This window comes from Leuciscus leuciscus, assembly GCF_965113295.1.
Source record: "Leuciscus leuciscus genome assembly, chromosome: 7".
Classification (NCBI taxonomy): domain Eukaryota; kingdom Metazoa; phylum Chordata; class Actinopteri; order Cypriniformes; family Leuciscidae; genus Leuciscus; species Leuciscus leuciscus.
This window is the reverse complement of record NC_138731.1, coordinates 45,572,921-45,591,162: the sequence shown is the minus strand read 5'-3', so window position 1 is coordinate 45,591,162 and position 18,242 is coordinate 45,572,921. Positions and strand designations below refer to the sequence as shown.

Sequence of the window (18,242 nt, the reverse complement as noted above, 5' to 3'; positions counted from 1 at the left end):
GTAGTAGGGGTTACCACCATCCTCTTTTTCCCGGACATGTCCGGCCGTCGAGATCGTCCAAAATGTCTGGGATTCGGCTTTTGCTTTCTGCAGTCGCCATTCATTGTTTGCATGCACACCTTTTGTTTCAGTCTAACTGAATTCATTCCGATTGGTGAATCTGAATGTAGTGTTTACATGAAACACTAAACAAGTGATCGTTGATGTGCGTTTTAACATTGCTAAGAAAAATCCCGCTCCTCCGTGAGAGATACGAGACCGGTGCGTCTCAGTAATCACGCCACCGGCCTCGCGCCGTTCTCCCGCGCCCCTCAGCCTCGTCCTGCTCGCCGTTCTCCCGCTCCCCTCAGCCTCGTCCTGCTCGCCGTTCTCCCGCGCCCCTCAGCCTCGTCCTGCTCGCCGTTCTCCCGCGCCCCTCAATCTCGTCCTGCTCGCCGTTCTCCCGCGCCCCTCAGCCTCGTCCTGCTCGCCGTTCTCCCGCGCCCCTCAGCCTCGTCCTGCTCGCCGTTCTCCCGCGCCCCTCAGCCTCGTCCTGCTCGCCGTTCTCCCGCGCCCCTCAGCCTCGTCCTGCTCGCCGTTCTCCCGCGCCCCTCAGTCTCGTCCTGCTCGCCGTTCTCCCGCGCCCCTCAGCCTCGTCCTGCTCGCCGTTCTCCCGCGCCCCTCAGTCTCGTCCTGCTCGCCGTTCTCCCGCGCCCCTCAGCCTCGTCCTGCTCGCCGTTCTCCCGCGCCCCTCAGCCTCGTCCTGCTCGCCGTTCTCCCGCGCCCCTCAGCCTCGTCCTGCTCGCCGTTCTCCCGCGGCCGTCAGCCTCGTCCTGCTCGCCGTTCTCCCGCGCCCCTCAGCCTCGTCCTGCTCGCCGTTCTCCCGCGCCCCTCAGCCTCGTCTTGCTCGCCGTTCTCCCGCGCCCCTCAGCCTCGTCCTGCTCGCCGTTCTCCCGCGCCCCTCAGCCTCGTCCTGCTCGCCGTTCCCCCGCGCCCCTCAGCCTCGTCTTGCTCGCCGTTCTCCCGCGCCCCTCAGCCTCGTCCTGCTCGCCGTTCCCCCGCGCCCCTCAGCCTCGTCCTGCTCGCCGTTCTCCCGCGCCCCTCAGCCTCGTCCTGCTCGCCGTTCCCCCGCGCCCCTCAGCCTCGTCCTGCTCGCCGTTCTCCCGCGCCCCTCAGCCTCGTCCTGCTCGCCGTTCCCCCGCGCCCCTCAGTCTCGTCCTGCTCGCCGTTCTCCCGCGCCCCTCAGTCTCGTCCTGCTCGCCGTTCTCCCGCGCCCCTCAGCCTCGTCCTGCTCGCCGTTCTCCCGCGCCCCTCAGCCTCGTCCTGCTCGCCGTTCTCCCGCGCCCCTCAGCCTCGTCCTGCTCGCCGTTCTCCCGCGCCCCTCAGCCTCGTCCTGCTCGCCGTTCTCCCGCACCCCGCAGCCTCGTCCTGATCGCCGTTCTCCCGCGCCCCTCAGCCTCGTCCTGCTCGCCGTTCTCCCGCGCCCCTCAGCCTCGTCCTGCTCGCCGTTCTCCCGCGCCCCTCAGCCTCGTCCTGCTCGCCGTTCTCCCGCGCCCCTCAGCCTCGTCCTGCTCGCCACAGTAAACATGATGAATGGCGACTGTAGAACGCAAAAGCCGAATCCCGGACATTTTGGGCGATCTCGAAATCCCGGGCAAACTCGTCACGGAGACTCACTAGTAGCCTAGCCTTGTTGTTTTCAACTGTGCGCTCTTACCGGTAGGCGTGGCTTGGGAGTGGCCTCCTAGGGCAGCGAAGCAAGTGCATTCTGGGAGTTGTTGTCTTTCATCCACATGAGCCAAAAATAAATTTTCTGGCTTTTCTCAGTCCAGAAAGCTCCAAATTCAAAAATAATTTCACATTTCTACTACATAAATGACCCAATTGAAATACATTCATCTTTCCAGAGGTGAAGTATCCCTTTAAGATTAAACACACATAATATCTCACAGCATTCGCTGTAACATGTGACCAGTAGAGGAACACTAATACTGGCTTTTGGGTGATGGATTAAATATGGGAAAAAATTGTTTTTAAACGATTAATCGAAAAATAATAAAACAGCCCTATAAACCACTTCCTCTCCTTTTGAGCAATAAAACAACATCATTTCCACGTCGCTTTTACAGCATTTCCAATCCCTCCGTTCTCTCCGTCTCCTGAAGCCGAGCTGATGTTGATTCTTGTTTTATTACGAGCTCTGTCGCATTCGGCCGACTCTCCTCTGTTCAGTGTTTCTTTAACCTTTTCACTCGCAAGTTTACATTATTCTTGCTGACCGTGAGTTTTTCAAGGCGAAGGTTTCCATGGTGATGCGTCATTGCTTGTCACGTGACACCGCAACCACAACAGCACTGAATGAATGATGATCTGCTTTTATTTTATTTTTTGAAATAAAATATTCACAAATGTGTTAGCTATAGCATGAATGATCTGATATTCCGATTGTCAAATATGTACAAGTGGACGTGTTTTGTTGTTTAAACACCTTTATAACGATGGCGTTAGTTGGGCTATATGCGCGACGGCGCCGCCATGCTAGTTTGTTTCAGAGAATCGGATCTGTTGGATTTACAACACGTGAGTTCATCCTCTTCTCCTGAAATACATAGAAGTGGCCGGTGAACTGGGGGAAGAATAGAGTAAACTTTAAAGCTACTTACACAATGTGTATCTGATATGAATAAAACGTGTCGTCTAATTATAATGGAAAGGATTATTATTGCCGCTTCCATAGATATCAGTGTGTATTTTACAAACTCTAAATGTATTGTTTTTCTTATGTTCATTTAAATGTCTGAAACCTGAAATAAACCTTGTGTGGTTGAAAACACTGAATAGTTGTGATATATGACGAGCACTGAGCGCCAGACGACGCGCAAAAGCACGTTTGAATTTAGCAATTGATCACGTGATGCACTGAGCGCTCCCGTCACACCGGTGTGATCTTACGTGCGGAAGGGTTAAAACTAGTGGTGGGCTGATCGAGGCAACGAAACAATGCGAAACAATTATACTAATGTCTAATTAAAACCTCTACAAATGTATAAAACTGATCAGAGATCAGGAGATCAGACTCTTGTTCATTGGTTCTCAGTGACTCGGTTTACAGAGATCATGTGTTTCGAAACAGTTATCACGTAATGAAGTCTCGTTTCCTGAAATCACGTGACTCTGCCAGTCTGAGACACGACACGCTACGAACCACTGATTCAGAACAAAAGACTCGTAAAGGTTTGGAAGCTTCATGAAGCAGTGTTTTAAAATTGCCATCACTAGTTAAAACGGGAGATTCTCCGGAGGCTGGAGATTAAGCGGCTCCATGTCAACCTTTCTTGTGACACACACACACACACACACACACACACACACACACACACACACACACACACACACACACACACACACACACACACACACACACACAATGTGTCTTACAGGGAAAGATAAAAATGGAAGAAGGACTGATGATGTTTTGACTCATTATTTAAATTTCAAACAAAAAGAGTTACACACTGTACCTTTAAATAACAGATCCTACAAACAGTATTGTCATGTTTTACGATCCTCTACTGTAAATCCTCATCAAAGATGGAGTGATGTGATGCATTTGTGCAGGAATCATCGTGCGCTCGTCGATCTGGCTCGGCCTTCCCGATCTCGTGGACAGAATCTCCGGTGGGAACGGCACTGACGTCTGGCCCGAGGTGTTCTGCGTCGGCAGTGCGGTAAGAGGAGCAGGACCGTTACAGCTGACGTCTCATGTGTACCTTAAATGTCACTGAGACTGGTTAAATCTGCAGTTATTTGTACTTGCATAAACATACAGTTGCAGAAAATGAAAGATTAATCATATTATAAGTAACCTTATAATATGTAAGTAAGACAAACAACAACAACAAAAATCAACAGTAACATACAAATAAACACACACACACACACATATATATATATATATATATATTCTTCCAAATATAAATAAATAAATAAACAAGTGTAAACAGGGTCAGAAAAAAAAACAATTCAAAAGGGCAAAAAAACAACAAAAAAACATAAATATTCAAATATAAATAAATAAATAAATAAAAAAAACTAAATAGTGAGTTTATACTTAGAACAATAATAAATATCTGCCAGTGGGGTCAGAAAAATAAATCTAATTCTAAGGGAAAACAAGATAAAAAATAAATATATAAATAAAAATATATATAAATATAAACAAGCAATAACTAAATAGTAAGTTTGTACTTAAAACAAGAAAAAAATTAAAATAAATACTAACAAAACTGAAAAGAGTAACTTAATAGTTGAGTAATGTTAACTTTATTATAGGCACATTAATAATCTAAACATTATGCATTTACTCTCACAAATAAGTCTTATAATTAACAAATTAAAGCCTTAAAATGAATACAAAACGCTAATTTTGCTAGTTTATTTAAAATCATATCCTTTCTACCTATTCAAACTCACATTTGTTTTCTATCAAATATGCTTTAAATATGCATGTAAATAAAAAATAAATTATTTTTTGCAAATTTAATAATGTAAAGGATGGATGTGGTTTTGTTTTCATCTCCAGATGTGGATCCAGCTGTTTTTCAGCGCCTCCTTCTGGTGGACGTTCTGTTACGCGGTGGATGTTTTCCTGGTGGTCAAGAGATCGGCTGGCATTAGGTGTGTCCCATCATGCATCTTGTTCGTGTAAACGCTGGAGCAGATGTTAGTTTGATTTCCTGACGCGCGTGTCTCTGTCGTAGCACCATCGTCCTGTATCACATGATCACGTGGGGTCTGACGCTTCTGCTGTGTGTCGAGGGCGTGGCGATGCTCTACTACCCCTCCATCTCCAGGTGACCAAAACACACACTTAAAGGTGCAGTGTGTACATTTTACACACTTAAACGAGTAGTTCACTTAAGAATTAAAATGTCCTGATAATGTACTCACCGTCATCTAGGCCTGTCACGATTATGAAATTTGGCTGACGATTAATTGACTAAAAAATAATTGCGGTTATGCCGATTAATTGTCTGTGTTAGGGCTTTGGCGATTATGCCGATTAATTGTCTGTTTTAGGGCTTTGTGCTTCATTCATTAAATAATTGTGATGAATTTAATCCTAAGATTACAGTTAACACCTTTAAATATTAAATAAATATATTCAATAGCTATGACAATTAGTTTATTAAACTTAGTGAGTGTATAAATCAGCAGCAAAAAGTAATTTTTGAAAACATCTGCACAGTAATTTAATAAAAAATAAAAAATCTAAACATGTTAACAAAAACAAATGTGCACAAACCATGATAATATGATACGCTTCAAAACAGAGCGGAACAAAGCGCGTATGCGCATCGCGGGTGCAGAATGATGTGCTCAAAGCAACATGGAGTCACAGTGAGCAGCGCTGCACAAGTGCGCATTTAAAAGTTCACGGCACAAAGCGAAGAAATGTCGAGGGCAACAGTTTATTGATCATTTGTTTCTTAACAGTTTTAAACTCCAGTTATTGTGCATCTGATGCCAATTCATAGTCCTTGTGCTGTGTAGGCACACGGTAGCAAGCGAGTCATTTAGAAACAGCAAAAAACTCCAGCAAAATAAAGTCATTTTATGCAAATCCACAGCCCTTTATCTACAGATCAAGCATTATAACGTCAATGTCACATTGGAGAAAGTTTTACCGTGTATCCTGTCGTAACCGGACGACGCGCGCTGTTTGAATGCTGAACGGAATGATTGACAGCTGCAGAGTTTGAATGCTGAACGGACTGATTGACAGCTGCAGACGAGTTTGTGAACTTTAATTTAACAATGTAAATACTGTCCCTCACATTAAGCTATGGAATGGCTTCAGATGACTTTGAATATATTGCTGGAAAACGTAATTAGTGCTTGTCTATTTATTTTGGTCCATGACTCCCCCTTGTGCCGTAGGCCTATAAAAGAGTGCAATAATCGCGGTTGTCTGAAACAATCGCGGTTAGATCAAATAATCGCGATCAGACGGTTATTTAATTATCGCGACAGGCCTACCGTCATCCAAGATGTTCATGTCTTTCTTTCTTCAGTTGAAAAGAAATGAAGGTTTTTGAGGAAAACGTTTCTAGGATGTTTCTCCATATAGTGACTTCAATGGGGTCCAACAGGTCGAAGGTCCAGATGTGAGTTTCAGTGCAGCTTCAAAGTCTCGACACGATCCAGCCGAGGAATAAGAGTCTTATCTAGACAAACCAGCCGACATTTTAGAACAAAATAAACATTTATATACTTTTAAACCACAAATGCTGGTCTTCCACTAGCTGTGATGCGACACACATTACGTGATCAGGTTGAAAGGTCAAGCGTGACGTAGGCGTAAGAACAGTGTTTATAAAGCAAACGTGCAAAGACTAAGACAAACGCCATTTACAATCAATAAATAAATAAAAGGTAAAACAACGTTGTTGGACGATTTCGAAGTTGGAGGAGAAACCGAGACCTTTCTGAACCGGAACACTCGTGACCTTTCAATCTGATCACATAATGTGTGTCGCATCACAGCGAGTGCAAGACCAGCATTTGTGGTTTAAAAGTATATAAATGTTTATTTTGTTCTAAAATGTCGGCTGGTTTGTCTAGATGAGACTCTTATTCCTCGGCTGGATCGTGGCGAGACTTTGAAGCTGCACTGAAACTCACATCTGGACCTTCGACCTGTTGGACCCCATTGAAGTCACTATATGGAGAAACATCTGGAACGTTTTCCTCAAACACCTTCATTTCTTTTCGACTGAAGAAAGAAACACACAAGCATCTTGGATGACGGTGAGTAAATTCAGGACATTTTAATTCTGAAGTGAACTAATGCTTTAATCATAGCAACACTAAAGTCATGGGTTGGATAACATGTATCATTGAATCCAATGAATTCTGGCAAATGCATGACTGTGATGTGAGCCGCTTCTGCACTGTGGGTCTGAACTGAGCGTGTGTTTGTCATGTGAGCTGTGAGAATGGCCTTCAGCACGCCGTCCCGCACTACGTCACCACATACGCCCCGATGCTCCTGGTGCTCGCCGTCAACCCAGTGCTGTTCGCTCGGACCGTCTCCGCTGGTGAGTGCCAATCTGCTCAAGCCCTCTAAAGGGATAGTTCACTTTAAAATAAAAATTAGCCCATGATTTACTCACCCTGAACTCATGTATATGACTCTCTTCTTTCAGACGAACACAATCAGAGTTAGGCTATATTAATAAATGTCCCGGCTCTTCCAGCTTTATAATGGCAGTGAATGGCCGTTTCTGTTTTGAAGTCCATAAAAGTGTATCTATCCATCATAAAAGTGTATCTATCCATCATAAAAGTGCATCTATCCATGATAAAAGTGCATCTATCCATGATAAAAGTGCATCCATCCATGATAAAAGTGCATCCATCCATGATAAAAGTGCATCCATCCATGATAAAAGTGCATCTATCCATCATAAAAGTGCATCCATCCATGATAAAAGTGCATCTATCCATCATAAAAGTGCATTTATCAATCATAAAAGTGCATTTATCAATCATAAAAGTGCATTTATCAATCATAAAAGTGCATCTATCCATCATAAAAGTGCATTTACCAATCATAAAAGTGCATTTATCAATCATAAAAGTGCATTTATCAATCATAAAAGTGCATTTATCAATCATAAAAGTGCATCTGTCCATCATAAAAGTGCATTTACCAATCATAAAAGTGCAATATAATAAAATATTAAATATTAATATTTAAAACTTTATAAGTTAAAATAACTTACGGAACAAACGAACATACGGATTCCACTTCAGTCTAAGCGCAATTTCTGCGAGTAATGTGAAAACCAGGCTATTATAGGGAGAGTACAGGTGGATGCAATCAGGGATGAGTCCAGGCAGAGAGTTATGGGAAATGTAGTTTCATTAGGGAATGACAGTAGTGCCCTCTGGTGGTGATGATGGGAACTCTCACTGGTAATCGTGACCCCATTGAAGTCACTATACGGAGAAAAATCCTGGAATGTTTTCCTCAAAAAAACTTCATTTCTTTTCGACTGAAGAAAGACATGAACATCTTGGATGACGTGCGGGAGAGTAAATGATCAGGAAATGTTCATTCTGAAGTGAACTACTCCTTTAACTAAGATTGAGCAATACTTCCACAGCTTTAATTATTGTTAGGTCATGTTATGTTAACAAATTAACCTATAAAGTGTTGCCAATTGTTTCAGTGTAGAAAGATCTTCAGTTCAGTTCATTCATGACTAGCGATGCACCGACATGAAAATGTTGGCCGATACCGATAATTCTTTATATTTGAAAGCCGATAACCGACATATTGGCCGATAAATATAAATCCACATTTTGGTATATTTTTTGAGAGCCTGATTACAAAAACAAAAGTCTCATCATTAAAGTCCCAAACACACAATTATAATGTTCTAATTATAATTGTATGTAGACGATATGACAGACTTGAGCTTCTGTATTTTCCTATTTTGAAGTGATTCCAATCATATTTCAAGCGATTCAAACCCATCATGTTGAACAGTGCGAATCTGAAGCGTCTCAGATGAAGGAAATAGTACATTATTTACCGGCTTTAATATAGCGGGCCGTAAACGATAACATTAAAAATGAGCATATATCGGCCGATACCGATATGGTGGATGATATATCGTGCATCGCTACTCATGACTTTATTTAGAGAAACTTGTGTTTTGTTGCAGTGACGTCGCTGCTCAAGGGCCAGCAGGGAATCTACACCGAGAACGAGAGACGCCTCGGATCGGAGATCAAAATACGGTTCTTTAAGATCATGCTGGTGTTTGTCATCTGGTAAGATTCATATTCATGGAGCAGAGATTTATATCAAGCTCTTAATCACACACTGCAAAACATCATGTTCTTCCTCAGTGTTTCTATCTCGTTTTCCTGCACAAACATCTAAACATTCTTAAAGGTGATGTATTTAACTGTGGATTATTTGGTAAATCAGTCGTAATTTCGGTGCAGGCTTTGCAAACAGACTTTTAAAGCTACAATATGTAAGATTTTTGTAATAAAATATCCAAAGATCACTTGCACAGTGTGATATATTTCCTGCAGTTGTGGACTTACAGTTTTTAATTTCAGAGAAATTCCAATTTTAAATAATATCTCGTCCCTGTTGAGTTGTGGCCTGTCAATGATGTAATATCCGCGTTATCCCTGGTTTCCGCTTGTACTGCTGTAGTAACCATGGCGACAGACGTGGACAACTGCGTTACGTCTAGCGGCGCGCTCACGCTGTTGTTGTTTCACTCAAACATTATGAATCATGGCAAGCAGACTTTGGGACAAAAGGAGAACTAAAACGAGGATCAATATCAGCGTGGCGTTTTCGAGATGCCGAGAGCTAGCGTCCGCGGCTAACTTCAACACGACAGAGACGTGCAAATGTACATAAAACTAATCAGTGTTATACAGCTCAACATGATGAAATATTAGAATATGATCAGTATGTTATTCTAATGTTGATCTCGCTCACTGCTAGTCTCATACAGACAAACTAACACACAGAATAACATTATAACTTTAACACACTCAAATGCAGTTTAGTGTGATAGTGTAGAGCGAGTGAAACAGCGCTGCGTTACCTCACAAGCTTCATTCGTCTAATAAACTGACCTGTGTGAGTGTTATTCAGCACTTGTGGGTAAGTTAGTTCGGTAGAATGAAATGTCCTCATTGCTCTATATCCGCGGGACTCGTGTGTGGCGCTGAGATCTGACCCCGAGCGGCCAAAAAATTACATATTGTAGCTTTAGATCAAGATACATTTACTGGAGAAACAAAATGACTGAAGATATTAAGTTTAAATTAAACTCTCACAAAAAGTTTCACAGAACTTTCATGGCCTCCACAATATTTTGTGAATATTGTTAATATCTGAACATGCAATAGGCTATATCCAAAGAAAGAGCACAGACACTCTGTTTTTAAATAAAATGGGTTTTTGACCCTGGTTTGTTCAATCAAGCTTCATGCATTATTTTATTTTCATAAACTCTTGAATGTGAGTAAGTTTTATAAAAAAAAAAAAGCAACATTTTGAACAAAAAGCTGAGAAACGGATGATCCAGAGATTCTGTAGTCTTTCAGAAGATGTGTAATAGCGCCCCCTACCGTATAACAGTCAAAACACGGATCGAAGGAGAATTCTGTCAGTGGCGGGGAAAGGGTTAAATCTTATTTACAAAAAAAAAAAAAAAAAAAAAAAACTAAATTAAATGAGTTTTTGCTGAATTGTTAGATTTAGCTGAATGTTTAGATATTTGTCCTGCAAAGCAAGACAGAAATACTGAGGAAGAACATTGTTTTTGCAGTTTATGGAGAGAATAATTATGGGTTTTACTTTAAAACCTTTATTTTAATCACTGTTATTTCCTATTATCACTTGACGAGACTTGACTTTTACTGTTCCCTATGTATATATGTACTTATTATAGTAATTGCAATAACTAGGTACTAACCCTGAACCTAACCTTAACCCATGTAGTTACCTTACATTAACCAGTGCTTTCTTAGGCAAGAACAAGTACTGTAAAATAAATGGCAACTGAATTGCGTTGCTTCTTAAAAAAAAATTCATAAAAATTAAATTTGTTGGTAACACTTTAGAATAATGTCTTATTTCTTAATAAACTATCAGTGAGTAATAAAGCATTTGTTGATCTTTTTAACATTAGTTAGTAAAAATCGAATAGTTCACAGTGCATTAACTATTATTGACTGATCCAACTTTTGATTTTAATAACGTATTAGTAAATGTTGAAAATAATTTATTAAATGCTATAGAACTATTGTTCATTGTTCGTAAATGTGTTTTCTGTGGTCTTCATCAGCTGGCTGCCCAACATCATCAACGAGAGTTTGCTGTTTTATCTGGAGATGCAGGACGACATTAAAGCCAGCGATCTGAAGAACGTTCGCAACGCCGCGCTCATCACGTGGTTCATCATGGTGAGTACCATATCAGATATCAGGTATCAATCAGTTCATGAACTGGAATGGGTTTAGGTATAAGGGACTAAACTAGCTCCTACTTCAGAGTTACTACCCTAAGTGTGTGCTGATTGGCTGACACAAAAACAAGCAAAACAAATCAACTTTTTGTAACGATCCTCCTGGAAACAAAGCAGACGTGGAGCCAAACCCCCTCATGGAGAAAAGAACGCAGTCATGTTACGCTCATCAGGATCAGCTAAACGCTGGATTTACTACAGTATGTGAAGTTAGCGAAGAGTTTTACACTCCGGTCTGTTATTGTAAAGACATCGACATTACATTTTCGAGACCCTAAACATGACGTGGAACGAAACAAACCGTGATTGGTTGCTTTACATGTCATGTATTATGTTCCTGTTTATCACTGTGAAGCTGCTTTGAAACAATCTGTATAAAGCGCTGTAGAAATAATGCTGACTTGAGCTATAGAAATGTAATTAATCACATGTATTTCTAGAGACGACGCATGTTGACCAAACGGCATTTCTAAAACATGGATGATAACATAAAAAATACATTAAAAAATAACATAAGTCCTAACTACAAAAAAATATGATTTTTTAAAAACAACTGAAACATTTTTGACAATGATTGTTTCCATGCTGTACCGATATCTAAACTTTCTTAATTCAAAAGCATTTGAAGTCTTCTGTGCGGAATTTAAGTAATTCATTGAGTAACGCAGGAGCTGTGTGTCCTCAGGGGATCCTGAACCCGATGCAGGGCTTCTTGAACACGCTGGCGTTCCACGGCTGGACGGGTCTGGACCTGGACTTCAGTCGGCAGAGGCGCCGAGAGCTGGCGTGGGATTCGGGCTCCACGTCTGCGGCGTGCGGATACACACCGACGGTGGGGTCGACGCTGATCTACCAGAGCCACGTTCAGGAGATCAAGAAGAGCCTGAGCGCTAACGGACAACAGCCGTCAGACGCCATCAGCGTGCTCTCCGAAGGTAACCGCACGCCGGAGCCAAAACATGAACCAAGATCACACAAACAGCGCTGACGTGGAAGCCAGGAGGAACACTGTGCCGTGAATGAACAACTTATAGAAGCCTTTAAGTCCACAAATCACCAACATTCAGAGTTGTCAAAAGTACCGACTTCAGTACCAAGTCGGAACTGAAATTTAAAGAAATGTGAGGCTTTGAGTGGAATCGTAAACACCTCTGATTGGCCGTTGTGTTCAAGAGCTCATCGGAAATGTCTGTGATTGGCTACAATGATCAGCGCACAGGAGCGTTTGAGTGTTTTACAGGAGCTTTTGAGCACAAGCAGCCGCTCATCAGCGAGCGCTCGCGTGTGTGTCTGTGTAAGGCTGCGCGTCCAGCTAAGCGTGTGTTAGCCAGCTGAAAACACTAGCTGTGGGCGCTTGAGAGACGCTTGCTTGCTGTGATCAGGAATATCTGCGGAAGTGTTACTAGTATCTCATTTCACAGATAGTTTGTTTCTATATAAAAATGTTGATACAATGTAAAGTTTTTAAGCATGTTTATAAAGTGTGAAGCAAAAAATTCCTCTGGTTCTTGTTTTAAATGATTTTGTTCCATTATTATTATGCTAGTTGTTGTCATCGGTTGACATTGTACCAGCAGAATGTGGCGGTTGGTCGGTGTGGTATTAGTCCCGCCCCTCCTCCACTGTGATTGGACGGTTGGGTAAAAAGTGACAGTGATGAGCGCCGCGTTTTACCCAAAGTTGAACATTCTTCAACTCTCTGCGACCTGTAAAAAACGCAGAGCGCTTCGGTGTGAAAAAACGCTCAGCACCTCGTCACGCTCGTGGCGTTTTAAAAACGCAGCGCTCCCATTGAAAACAACTGAAAAAATGCGCCAGCCGCGTGAAAAAAACGCTTTGGTGGACACGGCCTAAGCGCTCGCTGAAGAGCGTCATTGATGTATATTTACAACATGTTTTTGAAGCGCTGTAGCCAATCACAGACATATTTGATGAGCGCGTGAGCACAGTGGCCAATCAGAGATGTTTACGATTGCGCTCAAAGCCTCACATTTCTTTAAATTTCAGAACCGACTTGGTACCGAATTCTGTACTTTTGAGAACACTAATCCATGGATTTAATGTAGTAACACTAACTGTAACTATGGTATTGTGACAATTTTTTATTGTGATGACCAAAATTATAAATTATATATACATATACACACACACACACAGCAGTGTCCAAAAGTTAGGCCTATGTCTGGAAGGGATCTTTGTTTTTAATGACCCTACAAGTTTGATTAAACCATCCATAAAAATAAAAATGATTATATTAAAAATGAAGGAATAACAAAACACTAAACTTGTTTAAGTTATTTATCTGACAAAATTATTTGCCAAAAAAGTCAAACTACAGCTACAGGTTTTATTTTACTATGCAAAAAATAAAAAATGCATAGAAAAACAAATATCTGACAGGAAAAAGCAAACAATCAGTTATTAATATTTGGTTGATTATCTTGCATGTGTTCATAATTTATTTGCCTGGACCAAAATTATGTTGCACAATTCATCATGTTTTATTGCGCCATCACTAATAAAACAATCGACTTAATAATATTTGAATCTATAATCATATTTGGATAAAGGGTGAAGATGTCCGTACGTCACTTTTGGACACTGGTGTAAATGTAATCATAAAACTCCTCCATCAGGGACGACATTAACTAGTCTTCTCCATCTCATCTCATAGATTCAGAGTCTAGTACAGTAGAAATCCACATATCCAGTGAACAGCGAGAGTTCGAGGACGTCAAGCCCAACGGAGCGTCACAGGAGATCTCCACATGCTGAACGCTTTCATACGCTTCGACTCCTGATCCAACAGAACTGAGTCTTCAAGCAGTTCTACAATCAGTTCAAGCCAATGATTCTCTGGGCAATCACTGCTGAAGGGTTCTCTAAGACCACACATTATTCAATATGAATGAAACTTTGATTTGAATCTGAGTATCAATGTTTGCACACAGACTTATTTGTAATAAACAAACACATGGTTTTAAGGACTTCACTGTAAAAATACATTTCCCAGCACACTTGTTGCTTATGTTTTACTCATTTTATATTTCATTAAATTATACTGTCATTAAAGATGAAGTGTTTACTGTTTTTTTATTGTTATATTTGACTTCCTGAATAGTGGAACAACAAAATCATTGTTTAGAGAAACATTTAAAGTAGTATGAATGTTTTAATATTAATAATTTGCCTCAGGCTCTTTGGCAAAAACATCATAATGGTCAAAAGTTCATAATAAATACGATTATTATTAAGTTTCTTCCAAAAAAGCTGCATTTATTTGATCAAAAATACAGTCAAAATTGTTCAATATTATTCCAGTGTAAATCATCTGTTCTCTATGTGAATATATAGTAAAGTGTAATTTATTCCTGTGATCAAAGCTGAATTTTCAGCATCATTACTCCAGTCTTCAGTGTCACATGATCCTTCAGAAATCACTCTAATATGAGGATTTGATGATCGAGAAACATTTATGATTATTATCAGTGCTGTAAATTATTCAATTAGTAAATTATTCCAAACTAAAGTCATAGCGTGCAATATGAATGAATCAAACACGACTGTTCGTAATATCAAAATAGAGTGATTTATTTGAGCCTCTGAATGTGAGACATTGAGATACAGTTTTGTCCACGAAACAGAGTTAAACTTTATACTTGGCAGAAAGAAACACGTCAAAACATGATGAACCGCGAGGATCTCGACGAGCCAAGATTACAGTCTGACACAGACAATAAGGGCTTCCGGTTCCGGTGAACCGAGGAAAAACCCGCGTCACGCAGAAACGCGATGATTTTGATGCATCTCAAATAAATTCCCCATTAAACTAAACTTGGTTTTATTGAAATAATAATAATAAAAAAAGAAACGTCCATCTTACATTGTCAAACGCACGTGACGCGCGTACAGTACGAAATTAAACCCGCAGTGGCGGTTAAATAACGAACGATCGCGACGAGAGAAAAGGCGCCAATCACAGTTTTGAAAGTTTACAGCAGGACTAACGTCACCGATCATCAGTCCCTGAAGGGTTAATAACGCGCGCGACCGGTCAAACACACACAGAGAGATCAGTAGATGGACATCATCCTGTCAACACAATCATGTTTCTGCTGCATCACGTGTCCAAATCAGACGACATGCGAGATAACGTGATAATCTAAGGTTTATTCAGTTAAACGGTTAATCTTTTGCCGCTCATTTCAATAAGAAAGCGCGTCTTACCTTCTCCATGTGAATCCGAGTTTGATTTTTTTTGACGGTTGGTTGGTTTGTATTTCTGCAGTGATGCGAGTAGCCCCGCCCACGGTGAAACCTCATTGGTCCAAACATTTGTGATTGACACTTCACATGTTCGGGTTTAGTGAGGAAGGAAAGGTTTTTATTCAACTTTATTTCATCTTTTGATTTTATTTCTTTATTATTGTTATGTTTTGTTTATCCTATTGTGTGTATTTGTAATTCCTTAGTAAAGATAGTACATCGACTCATTCAAAATCAATCAAAACTCCTTTATTGTTTCATGTAAATTAGGATTTTGGACCAATGATATTTCACGGTGGGCGGAGCTTCCCAGCGCAGCGCCACAGAAAAGAAACCAATCAACAACAAAATAAGACAAAAAAATTATAATCAGATTTGCATGGAAGAGAGCGCTTTTATTACTTGTCGTTTTATCACATCGCACCCGATTCGGACACGACGTTGATGCATACAAGCATGAAGACCTGCACTAACTAAAACACGTCCCAGAATGCACTTCACCCACTTACGATAACAGATTTTGAGGCACGTATCCTTATAACATGCATCACAATCTCATGATAACGCGTTTGCTGCCGATCCAGCAGGCATGACGTCCACAAAATCAGAAAAAAACTAAAAGTATGAAAGATTGATTACTTTATAAACATATAAACACAGTTTATAAAATCTGTGGTCTCATTTACATCTTTACATTCATTAAATGTACATCCAGCGGGGAGATTATACACCTGTATATTTAATCTCTGAGAATCAAACATATTCATAAAATATTTCCCCAAGTACTCGGCGTCTTCATTCACCTCGGTATTACACGTTTAAAGTTGGAAAACAATCAGGTTCTCGCACACGTGAAGCCTCGTCTTGAATTAAAGGTTGTTAAAAATCTGTTTTCCGCAGTAAAAAAGCCCAACGAACATCAGCGGCGCTCAGCGATACCGATGCGTGACATCACTGGACAAAAACATGCGATGAAACCTCTCGAAAGAAACGTCTCCGGCTCTTCCACGTCGATCAACAGCACCAGCTGTTCGCTGACCGTCTCTAGTGGACGTTTCCCTCCAATTTGGGTTTCAACAATCAGATTCTGTTCCCGGATCTCAATCGACCGGCTCCACGGAAGAAACGAGTTCAGACGCGCTGAAGGCTTCAGCTGCACAATCCTGCTTCCGGGATTCAGCGAACGCTATTTCCGTAAATCAAGAACACAGACCTGGAGAAACAAGATAGGGTTAAAACAACTATTACAACCTTGGGTAAAATAAAATCTATATATCAGAAGAAAAGTTAAACTACATTAAAACTGGAAATGTAACTGAAATAGTTGATGCACTAAAATTACTAACTGGAAATGAATAAATAATATATTTAAATGTGTATATACACACACACACACACACACACACACACACACACACACACACACACTTGGACACACGTGACTGAATTGGTTTCTCACGATCTTAAAAACCTTGGAATTAGTTTTAGATGATGTTGTAAAAGATGGTTTGAGAAGGCGAACGTACCGATCCATCCGACCCACTCGCTCCGACTTTATCTCCCAGACTGTTCCAGCAAACCTCAAATATTCCTCCGGTTCCCCTGTAGCTGTTCACCAGCGCACCGTTCTGAAAATACATCATCATAATCATCATGACGGGTTATAAACAGTGTTGAGGAAAGTTACTTTGAAAAGTAATGCATTACAATATTGTGTTAATCCCTTAAAAAGTAACTAATTGTGTTACTTATTTGAAAAAGTAACTTTACTAGTTACTTGGAAAAGTAATCTGATTACGTAACTCAAGTTACTTGTAATGAGTTACACACACACACACACACACACACACACACACACACACACACACACACACACACACACACACACACACACACACACACACACACACACACACACACAAACATCACATCACTGTTTATACAGGGTTTCTGCAGGTATCTTCAAATTAAATTTAATGCTTTTTAATGCCTTTTTTAATGGCATTTAAAAAAAATTGTAATGCCATACATGACCTATGACTGACCACGGATATATATATACACCTTTTTTTCTTCTTTTTTTTATAGACGTCCCAAATTCTGAATTGCAACCATTCAGTTTGACGATGATGCAATGATGAAACTATACCAAAATTGCAATTACCAAACTGGTTCCGCGTGTTTATCACACTAATGTGATAAACACGCGGAGCGGAGCGGAGCCCTAAACGGCTTAGCTCCAGTCTATTTAACGGATCTTCTATCGCCCTATAATCCATCGCGCTCTTTAAGATCACTAAATTCAAGGCTTTTGGTCATACCTAGGATATCCAGAACCACCAAAGGAGGGAGAGCATTTTCACATTTGGCTCCAAAACTCTGGAATAGTCTTCCTGATACTGTTCGTTGCTCAGACTCGCTCTCCCAGTTTAAAACTAGATTAAAGTCGCATCTCTTCAGCCAGGCATTCATATAATCCTACAGTTCAAACTACAATCCGGCCTCTAGCTCATAAATGCCAGAGGAGAACTGGCCCCCGACTGAGCCTGGGTTCTCCCAAGGTTTTTTTTTCTCCATTAGGTCACCTGATTGAGTTTTAGGACACCATTAGGTCACTTGATGGAGTTTTAGGACACCATTAGGTCACTTGATGGAGTTTTAGGACACCATTAGGTCACCTGATGGAGTTTTAGGACACCATTAGGTCACCTGATGGAGTTTTAGGACACCATTAGGTCACTTGATGGAGTTTTTCGGTTCCTTGCCACTGTTGCCTTTGGCTTGCTCAGTTGGGGATATTTTGGGGATATTTAATTTTATTTTATCAATCAATAAGTTCCTCTTGAAACAAACTGTGTTGTATTATTTTAATTTAATACTGTGAAGCTGCTTTGATACAATCTGTATTGTGAAAAGCGCTATACA

General features: G+C 40.9%; 2 protein-coding genes and 1 long non-coding RNA gene across 4 annotated transcripts in view; 1 reads left to right on the top strand and 2 right to left on the bottom strand.

The window, feature by feature from the left end:
- Positions 1-3,563: 3,563 nt before the first annotated feature.
- Positions 3,564-15,861, top strand: gpr143 (G protein-coupled receptor 143). The gene is made up of 8 exons (XM_082174806.1): positions 3,564-3,707; positions 4,562-4,656; positions 4,740-4,832; positions 6,970-7,079; positions 8,715-8,823; positions 10,872-10,989; positions 11,737-11,986; positions 13,726-15,861. The coding sequence occupies exons 2-8, from the start codon at positions 4,562-4,564 to the stop codon at positions 13,824-13,826; spliced, it is 876 nt and encodes a 291-aa protein (XP_082030932.1). The 5' UTR covers positions 3,564-3,707; the 3' UTR covers positions 13,827-15,861.
- The window catches only part of tbl1x (transducin beta like 1 X-linked), a 27,541-nt gene continuing 23,920 nt past the window's right edge, over positions 14,622-18,242 (bottom strand). For both annotated transcript variants that reach the window (XM_082174723.1, XM_082174722.1), the window contains 2 exons: positions 16,844-16,945; positions 14,622-16,530 (listed from right to left, as the gene is read on the bottom strand). In XM_082174723.1, coding sequence (XP_082030849.1) covers positions 16,504-16,530; positions 16,844-16,945 — 129 coding nt within the window. In that variant the 3' untranslated portion in view covers positions 14,622-16,503. The remainder of the gene's footprint in view (positions 16,531-16,843; positions 16,946-18,242) is intronic.
- LOC309502423 overlaps positions 17,298-18,242 on the bottom strand; it is a 1,197-nt gene continuing 252 nt past the window's right edge. Inside the window, exon 2 of the long non-coding RNA XR_014207262.1 lies at positions 17,298-17,507. This is a non-coding gene — a long non-coding RNA (uncharacterized lncRNA). The remainder of the gene's footprint in view (positions 17,508-18,242) is intronic.